The sequence below is a fragment of the Mus caroli genome, unplaced genomic scaffold (assembly GCF_978045245.1).
Source record: "Mus caroli unplaced genomic scaffold, Mus_caroli_1 scaffold_11, whole genome shotgun sequence".
Lineage (NCBI taxonomy): Eukaryota > Metazoa > Chordata > Mammalia > Rodentia > Muridae > Mus > Mus caroli.
In genome coordinates, this window is record NW_028227266.1 from 69,480,324 (window position 1) to 69,490,100 (window position 9,777).

The 9,777-nt window shown below is 43.3% G+C and overlaps 1 protein-coding gene across 3 annotated transcripts in view; it reads right to left on the reverse strand.

The window, feature by feature from the left end:
- Window positions 1–5,474: 5,474 nt before the first annotated feature.
- The window catches only part of Lipc (lipase C, hepatic type), a 128,421-nt gene continuing 124,118 nt past the window's right edge, over window positions 5,475–9,777 (reverse strand). For all 3 annotated transcript variants that reach the window (XM_021173401.3, XM_021173402.2, XM_085844770.1), the window contains 2 exons: window positions 9,341–9,559; window positions 5,475–5,639 (listed from right to left, as the gene is read on the reverse strand). In XM_021173401.3, the coding sequence (XP_021029060.1) occupies window positions 5,498–5,639; window positions 9,341–9,559 (361 nt within the window). In that variant the 3' untranslated portion in view covers window positions 5,475–5,497. The remainder of the gene's footprint in view (window positions 5,640–9,340; window positions 9,560–9,777) is intronic.

Consider the following 9,777-nt stretch of genomic DNA (forward strand, 5'->3'; position numbering starts at 1 on the left):
CTACATATGTCTCTGCCCACTCTGCTACAAGTAAATGAACATAATTTTTAAAATTGTTGGGTGTGGTGACTTATAACTGAAATCCCACCATTCAAGGGGTCGAGCTAGGACAATTATCTTGAATTCAGTGCTAGCTGGGACTACACAGTGAGATGCTGTATCAGAAAAGCAAAAACTCATTATAAAAGAAGGGCATGAAACTAAAGAGAAACTAGCAGAGCTGGAGAATGAGGAAGGGGAGGAAGAGGAAGAAGAGAATGGGAGAAAAGGATGAGAATATAGCATATGCAAATGTGAACACGTCATAGTGAAATCCTTTGGTGCAATTAATATGTGCTATCAAAGATTTACCTTTCAGCATACTATCAATACTAAAGCCTCAGTTCGTTGCTGTAGAATCAATATGCAAAAAAAAAAGTGTCACCTCCCTTAAAGATATGGGCTGATGTCATGAAAATAAGAGGGTTGACAAGATGGCTTACTTGCCACCAAGACTAATAATCTGGAATAACTTATTAACCTGGAAGCCATATAGGGGAGAAGAAAAGCCATTCCTGAAAGGTGTCCTCTGACCTGACATATGAGCTGTTGGCATGATGCGAACATCTATGTACACAATATAAATAATTCATAAAAAGGCAATTAGTACAAAATTTGAACTATGATCTTAGTAAGTGATACCCAGTAATGGAATAAGCAATACACTGCGACTATGGGAGTCTCTATTCTAGGAATGCAGTGTGGGCCAGCATTAGGAAATACATGAATGTAATTTATATTACCTTTTAAAATATTCATTTTTAGTATTAATTGTATGGGTGTTTTGCTTGGATGTGTATTTTTGTACCTGTACCAGGGCAGGATGCATGCCCTGTGCCCACAATGACCAGAGGAAGGCATCATATTCTCCAGGACTGGAATTACAGATAATTGTGAAACACCATGTGGGTACTGGGAAGTGAACCAGGGTCCTCTGGAAGAGCAGCTAGTGCTCTTAACCACTGGGATATCTCTCCCCAGTCCTATTTTTTAAAAATCATTTTAAGATGCGTGTGTGTGTGTGTGTGTGTGTACGTGCATGTGTGCAAAGTGAGTGCAGGTGCCCATGAAGTCCAAAAGAGGGTGCACTGCCTTCTGAAGCTGCAGTTAACAGGTGGCCCTGAGCCATGTGACATGGGTGTTGGGAACTGAGCACAGATTCTCTGCAGAAGCAGTGTGTACTCTTAACTCGGAGCCCCCTTTCTAGGCCTTACATAATTAACAAAGGAGGAAAACATACTATATGGGCAGTTCCTAAATTTTAGCAGCAGCAACAAATAAAAAATAGAAAAATCCTTAAATACAATAAGGCTTATTTGCCAAAACCCCCAACAAAGCTCTAAATGCAAAGTCTACTATGAGACATATTCAAATTGTAGTGAGTCAAGTAGTGCCCACCGTGGGTGTTAATGTCATCTGGAAGGTTCTGAAAAACCCTGGAGTGTGAGGATGTGGAATCAGCCGAATACATGGTGTTAGTAAGGAGATGGTTATTCACCATGAGATCCTAATTAAAAGAAAAAAGCAACTAGAATTGGCGTGTGTCACATGATTTGATAAGATGAACAGATACAGAATAAATAAACTCAAAAGACATTCCATGTATGAACAATATGTCCCATGAAGTAGAACTGTAGTGGTTTCACTCACAACAGAAACCAAGTACTTTTCTAAAACTTCCGTTTTAGAAAAGAATATGTAATATCTTGTTGAACATGAAGCAATGTCTGAACAGATGCTAAACATACAGTGTTCCTGAGCAAGAACTCATAGAAGAAAAGGTTAGTTCTATATTTATCTCTATACTTATCTGATGCCCAGTTAGAAAATTAACAGGGATTACCGATAAATTTGATAGTTACCCAACATTCCATGTGAAAGTCTGTGAACATACCACAGTGTCTATATGCTAGTAAGGGTTTTGAATCCACCCGGGCATGGCAGCTCGTGCCTGCAATCCCAGCACAGGGGTGGGGGTCAGCGTGGGGTGGGGGCTGAAGTCAAGAGGATTGCCATGAGTTTGAGGCCTACCTGAGCCACACAGTAAGCTCCTGATCAGCCTGGCTTACAGTGTAAGGCTCTGCTAACCAAAACAAAAAGATTCAGAAATCATTTGTGTGGGTCTAGAACAGGAACATGGATGCTAAAAGATAAATATACTTTTGGTTTATGATAAATGTAAGATTGTAGCTCTGCATTGAAAAGCAAATTCACTTCAACACAAGTTGGCTTCATTTTTATCCAGATAGAAGAAAATAAAGTTTGGCACTCTATCCTTGTACCAAATACAAAAATACATTTCAGATGGATTAATGCCTATAGGGGATAAAAAAAAAAAACTCAGGAGAAAAATCTTTATTTGGTATAAATTGTAATTCAGTAGAAACAGAAGTGTTAACTAATCCAGTAACCTATGTAATACAGGATTTCTGGAGTTCAAAAAAAAAAAAAGTCTATTACTGTTTAGCAAATAATATAGTTAAGACCAGCAGTGGAGGGGTTGGAGAGATAGCTCAGCTGTTAGCTGCTAAAGAGTACTTGCCCTCTTGCAGAGGACCAGAGATTGGCTCCCTGCATGCACATTGTAAAGCTCACAACTGCTGGTAACTCCAACTCTAGGGGGGTTTACAGAGGCCCGCACGCACACACACGCAGAGTGAGAATGACAGAGACAGAAAAGGAGAGAGTCAGGGATACACGAAAGAGACAGGACATAGAGAGACAGAGACATAAAGTAAAATACAAGTAGATTTGGGAAAATATTTACAAGGAAGCCAAAATATAAGGGAATAGTGTATTTAATGAAATGTGTAGTTCTTGCAATATAACAAGAAGGCCTGTTTTATGGAAGGATAGAATCAAGTGACTCACTAATAAACACAGGAAGCCCCTAAAATTTAGCAGGAGGTGTGACAACATACCAAGATCTTTGTTTGTACTTACTAGGTTTTACTAGGTAAAAATTCAAAGAACTTATTTTCACTTTGGAAGGAGGTAGTAAGTAGGAATGAGTTCTTAGACATGACTGGTGTGACTGCAAAGTGTTGAGGTTGTGTGTGTGTGTGTGTGTGTGTGTGTGTGTGTGTGTTTCAGAAGAGGTCATTGGATCTCCTGGAGCTCGGTGCGGGACATCTTTGCTACCCCACAGATGCATGAGGCCAACAAAGCGTTTGTGCTGCTTGCAGTCAACCTGAGTGCACTCCAGATGAGGGTTGTAGTGTTGCCCCCTCTCTCCACACAGGCCTCAGAGCCCAGCTACAGTAGCCCCAGGGTGCCATCTATCTCTGTTTCCCAAGAGGCAAAGCACTGACAAGCTTTTGCCAGAAGGGCAAGAAGCCAGTGTGTCTCTTGAGTGGGCTCGTAAATCAGTGCTGTCTTTGGAGAGCAGTGTGTGTAATCGCTGCTCCAGCTAGTGTGTCTCTTGTGCAATGAACGGATGTGGCTGCATTATTCAACTTTCTTCTTTGACTTCCCTGCTCGAATGTACTTTTCAAAATGTGATGGTGATGAGCATGCCTCCCCCAGGGAACATAATCCAACACTAACAGAACTGGCACCCAAATTTGGACATACTAAGGAGTTTCAAATGCTTAGGTTAACCACTTGCCATGTTGTATGCCAGTGGAGCTCTCGGCCCAAAATGTTATGACGTATGTGTCGCTTCAAAAATCCTCTTGCTAAAGATGAAATAATTGCTAATTATATCGCCCATGAAATTTACATAAATGTCAGAAGACATGGTGCTATAGTGGGATCGTGTTTGTTTAACTCTGCTCTTTACTTCATTACTTGTTTCTACTCATCATGTGATATGTGGTATGTATACACAGCATGCACAAAGTGTCTGTACACCGTTTGTAGAAGGGCTGTCACCATGAAGATCTGCATCAGCACTACCTAGAGATGAAGCTGGCTCCGGGGACACTGTGGTGTCCTTCCTCCTTCCTGGAGTGGCTTTAGCAGCGCTGCTTTTGCTTAGAGTGCTCCCACATGGGTCCATTCCTGACATCGGGTGGTTTGAATAAGAATGGCCTTCATAGGGATTGGCATTAGGAGGTGTGGCCTCATTTGAGTAGGTGTGGCCTTGTTGGAGGAAGTGTGTCACTGGGGGCAGGCTTTAAAATTTTGAGTGCACAAACCAGGCCCAGTGTCTCTCTGCACACACTCTCTCTTCCTGCTGCCTGTGGAGATGTAGAGCTTCCAGCTATCTCTCCAGCACCATATCTGCCTGTACAAGGCTATTCTTCTGGCCATGACTACAATGTATTAAACCTCTGAACTATGAGCCAGCCCTAATTGTTTTTCTTTATAAGAGTTGCTGTGGTCATGGTGTCTCTTCACAGCAATAGAAATCCTCAGGTCTTCTAGGCTTATACCTAGTCTGCTGAATCCCTTATACCATTCCCCTGGGGTGGGGTGGGGGGTGGGGAGCCTGCCCTTAACTCAGAGGTATCAGAATTGTGTACTAAGAGCAGCAGAGGTGACAGTGAACCTTTGTTTCTAAGTCCATACTACGTACATTGTGCACAGGAGGTAGAAAGCACAGGAGGTTGGGGGTGGAGGAGGGGGGACAGCCAGGGACTCCGTAAACTAACAACTTCACCTCTACCACCACATTACTGCCTTAAATTTTAACATATGCGTTCAGTCCATGGCAAACTCTTTGTGGTAGTTCAAGTTTTCCATCCACTTCTGTTGCATTAGTGAAAGAAAAGAATTACATTCACTAGTTAGTTATTTAAAAATTAAAATACCCACTGTCCAGCTGTCACTGCTATTGCTAGTGGGGCAGTAGAGTTCTTCTGTGTCTGTTTCAGTGAGATAGATGTGGCATGTGTGGGATGTGTGGGATGTAACTCCTTTCTGTGATGCACATTTTTTGTCTCTTTTAGGGAGCTGTATGTCTTGGCTAATGCGCTGCTACCTGTCAGCAGGGGTTAATTGGGATTTTGTTTTATTGAATGTCAATCATGTACTAAAGAAACATGATTCCTTTGTGGTTCAAAAATTGGTCAGAAAAAATTAGCAAGGAATTATGGGGAAATTGACTTAACTGTAAAAGACACTGTCAATTAAAATAACAAGTCTAAAATGGCTCTTACATTTGAATGCATCTAATCAGAGATAAAATTGTGAAATTTTTAGTGTACTAATACCTGAAGATAGTCCTATAACATTGTGTTTAAGCTCAGTTTCAAGACGGTTTTTACTCTGTGTGTGTGTCCACTTGGTACATGAGGTCTGTTCTTTCTGCCATGTTGGTCCCAGGGATAGAAGAAGCTGAAAGCATTTTTACCTGCTGAGTCATCTCACACAATATAGTTTGAAAGCTTAGTTTATAACAGCAAAGCACGCCCTCCTTTACATACAAACTTTATTTAAACGGATGCATGATTGATCCTTTGTGTAATTTTGGCTTCCAAATAAGGCAACCATTACAGATAAAGAATAGACTTCTTTATTTTTTTGCATGGGTCTCTTGACTCATCTGCTCTTTCGATTCAGTCAGTCTTTTCGACTTCACGTCACAGTTCACAAAGACTTTCTCCTGGGTCGGGTGAAGCTGGACGTCATCCAGATTTTCGGGGCAAAATGTCATTCTGAAGAGAAACAAAAGAACACGGTGTGATGTTTCAGGTGGGGCTTGCTTACGTGTCTCATCTTTTATCAGAGCCTAGACCAGTGGTATATTGCATGCAATAGGATTTTTTTAACATTAGATTCTTAGGTTTGAGTATAGTTTTATAACTTAAGAGGAAAAACAAAACGTGAGTCAGTGAAAGCCATCCTCAGAGGACTCAGCACTGAAACCCGGAGGGCCTGCGAGCCGGCTTCCCTTGTGTTTTCTAGTTACAGCTCTTCAGACTTGACAGTGAGGGTTGTTTCTCATTACATTTCCCCTGTTCCAGGACAGACATCCAAGGCTCCGCAACCTCCTGAGCAGGCTTAGCTCCCCAGAGTTCAGCCTTGCTAATTCAGTCTGCAGCCCTGCCTTCCTGCCTATTGGTGCTGACACTGCCCCCTTAGGGTGTTTGTTTAGGAAAGCAAACACCTGGCTGCTTTGACCATTATTTTGGCCTAATTGATATTTTATACTAACTTCAAATCTAATTGTCCTATGTATGTATTTATGTATGTATGTATGTATGTATGTATGTATGTATGTATGTATGCATCTATCTATCTATCTATCTATCTATCTATCTATCTATCTATCTATCTATCTATCTATCTATCCTTCTCTCTACTCATCTATATAACTGTTCATCTACCCACCTAGCCTTCTGCTCACCCTAGTCATCCATCCTTTTGTCTGTCTATTCATCTACCTCTCTGTCTATCTGTATATTTATCATTCAACTAGATATCTGTCCATCTACTTATTAGCACAGGGTGAGTTACTTAATCTACTTTTTTCTTTTATCCCTTGCATTTAGAAGAGTGGTTGAGAGTATAAGGTTTTGTGTTTGTGTCTTGACTTTGGACTTTGGATTCCCAAAGGTGCTAAACATTGGTCACATGAGACAGGTTGTATGATTTCTATTTGTTACTACAGACCCCAGTCTTAAAGAGGTAGAGTTATTATCTGAGGCTATACAGATGGTGTGCTATGAAGTAGGACTGGCCAACACAGCATTCTGACTGACTCTGCTAGCCATGGTATTTAGTTCACTGGCTGTCTCCTGGAAATCCCTCAAAGCCTGCTGCAGCCCAGTCCAGGTTTCTATAACCTGAGGCACTTGTCTTTAGTGTTCCTGGGCTGTGAACCACTGGGATCTTGGCATTCAGAGACCACAGACTGCATCAGTAGCAGCTGAGAACTTGTTAGAAATGAGGAATCTGTGGTCCCACCTTGGTCTACTAAGGCAGGCTTGCATTCTGACAAGTTGGTAGGCTCATTTAGATTGGAGAAGCTTGTGGATGGAGCACACCATTAGCAAAATTAATTTATCCTGCTTTCCTAATGGTGTCCTGGAGTCTGTGGTGAAAGCTACAACTCAAGCATTTGGGGGTGTCCCAGCCATCCACCCCCACCCCCCCCCCATGGTGGCCTGTGGTGCTATGTAGACAGATAGGCATATTTACAACTTGGAAAACTACAGAGGCTGTAACTCCTGGGTCCCTACCCTCTGTTATTCCTTTATGTGTGTGTTGTGTTTTCATATGAGTGCACATAGGAGTGTGTGCACGTATGGAGGCCAGAAGATTAACCTTAGGCATCATTCTTCAGGCACTGTCCACCTTGTTCTTTTCAGACAGAGTCCCTCATTGGTTTGGAACGCATCAAATAGGCTAGGCTAGCTGACCAAGGAGTCCCAGGCAGTCTGTCTCCACCTCCCTAGCACCAAGATTACAAGTTCATACCACTACACCTAACTTTGCTTGGATGGGTCCTTATGCTTGTAAGGCAAGCATGTCATTGACTAGACTATCTTTCAAGCTTTCTCCACCCCTTTTAAGCAACCCAGAGGAAGCAACTGATGTACCTTTATTACTAATACCCAGTGAGGCAATTCTGCTAAAGTGGGCTAGAGAAAATCAGATTAATGGAGCCAAGACCAATAGAGAAAGGCACTATTTAAAACAGTATAACAGCGAGAAAGGGGGCAATGAATCTGACCCATGCAAGGCAGAGTTAGGTTTAGACACTAACTGTAGAACATCTGCGAGCCCTAGAATCCTGACTCGTGCATCCAGGATATCCCTGTTAGGTCATGTGAGATTAATGTTAAGTTCACTCTGTCCCATGTCCTCTATACTTTAAGCCTTTTTCCTCTTCGCCTTTCTTCTTCAGAACCATACAGTGTGCAACAGTGTAGACAGCAGTGCACAGAGAAAGGCAGACAGACTGCCACAATGAACAGCCACCTATGTGGGCAACTATCTTTAGCTAGGAGGCTGTGGAGAGGAGCACTGCTCAGGAGGACTGTGGACCCAAAGTGCCCTCAAAGTCTCACAAGAATAGCCAAGGGTGTGAGGAGGGGAAGCAGTTTAATTTTCTCCGCGTGATCATGAGGAGGTCGTTTGACAGCTGCAGAGTATGAGTTCAGCAACTGCCATGGTTTTGCATTCCAGGGAGATAAAAATCTCAGAGTGCAGCTGCGGAAGGACCAAGGCATTAAGTCTGCCATGGGCAGGCTTCGGGTGGTGGAAACTGAGGCCGAGGGAGGCATGCTGTTTGGAGGTGAGCGGCCTACTATTTGCTATCTCTGCTAAGGCAAAAAGGGGAACTGGAATTTCCTGAACACAGAGGGCAGATCTAGGAAAAGTCGTTTAGAAGCACAGAAGTGCCCTGCCATGGAGAATACAAAGCTATAGAGAAGCATGGTTGCCATGGCAGAGTATGTTGAACATCTCTCTGCTCTGCTAAGTCTGTAAGCACCACTGTACCACACTTCCCTTTCTTCTCTCCTACTCCCATCCCAACCCCTTCATCCCCCAGGCACTTTGGAGCCAGAAGAGATGGCACAAAGAGTCACATTGTTCTTATCAAGCTTCCTCAGAGTTCTCCTAGGTCTCTTTCAAGATACTGGATCGGATAGATGCTCTGCACGTGAGTCCAAGAACTCTGCATATTTAATAAGCTTCCCGTGACTCTTCGGCACCTAAGGCGGGGTGGGGTGGGGGGATGACAAGAAAGACACACACACAAACACACACACACACACACACACAGAGAGAGAGAGTCACATACAGACACTGAGACACACAGAATGACAGAGACAACAAGAAACGAAGAAACAGAGATAGAGAAACAGAAAAAGAGAAACAGACATAATACACATAGAGAAAAAGAGACAGAGAGAGACAGAGAGACACATAGAGTGACAGAGACAAAGCGAAACAAAGAAATAGAGAGAAACAAAATACACATACAGAAAAAGAGATGCACACACAGAGTCAGAGGGGGGAAGAGGGGAGGGGAAAGAGAGGGGGTAGGGAGAAGGGATCTGGGGATTGCAGCCTCTCAGGCCCTTCTCTGGCTCAACGACCAAGCTGGATGTAGCTCTCAGCAGTCCTCCCCCAGTGCTCTGTCTGCACCCTGGGCTTTGGGAAGCCTCAGACTCCAGAGGAAGTAGCTGGTGATAGCCACAGCTGAGAAGAAGCTGGCCATGCAGTCAGAAGACCTTAGCCTTCATCTTTGCCTTCCACCTTGGGTTGAGTGAACAAGGGAGGGCCCCATGTCTTCCCTGCACCTATCACCAAGATGCCTGATACCCACTCCCTGTGACTGAGGGGAGGCTGAGGTGAGAAACCACTTGGAACCCATGGGCACAAAGCAAGGAGCCGTTACTGTCACCTTTGCTGCGTCTCTCCAGCTTTGACCCAGATGGTCTTCAGAATGAGGCCCGAGTGGTGAGGTTCTATGCCCCATAACATGATGGTCTGCACTGTGTTCCACACATTGGACCACATTGCACTGTTTTCCCACTTGAACTTGAGCACGATCAACTCGCCGATGTCTTTGTCCAGTGTGATAAGGAAGGAATAGGTTTTATTGCTGGTAATTCCTTCACCCCTTGAAAATACAAAGGGAACCAGTTAGCTGAGTTTAGCTGTAGCACCCAAGTGCCACTGAGGCACACTCAGGGAACCTAAGTGACTTTGGTGGGTATTTTTGTTGCATTTCCAAAACCAATGTTCAATAAACAATATGGGCAATAGGTATGGCAGGTTTCCCCAATAATAAAATCAGATAGCCATACTATTTTCTATATTATCATATCAGAAAGGATC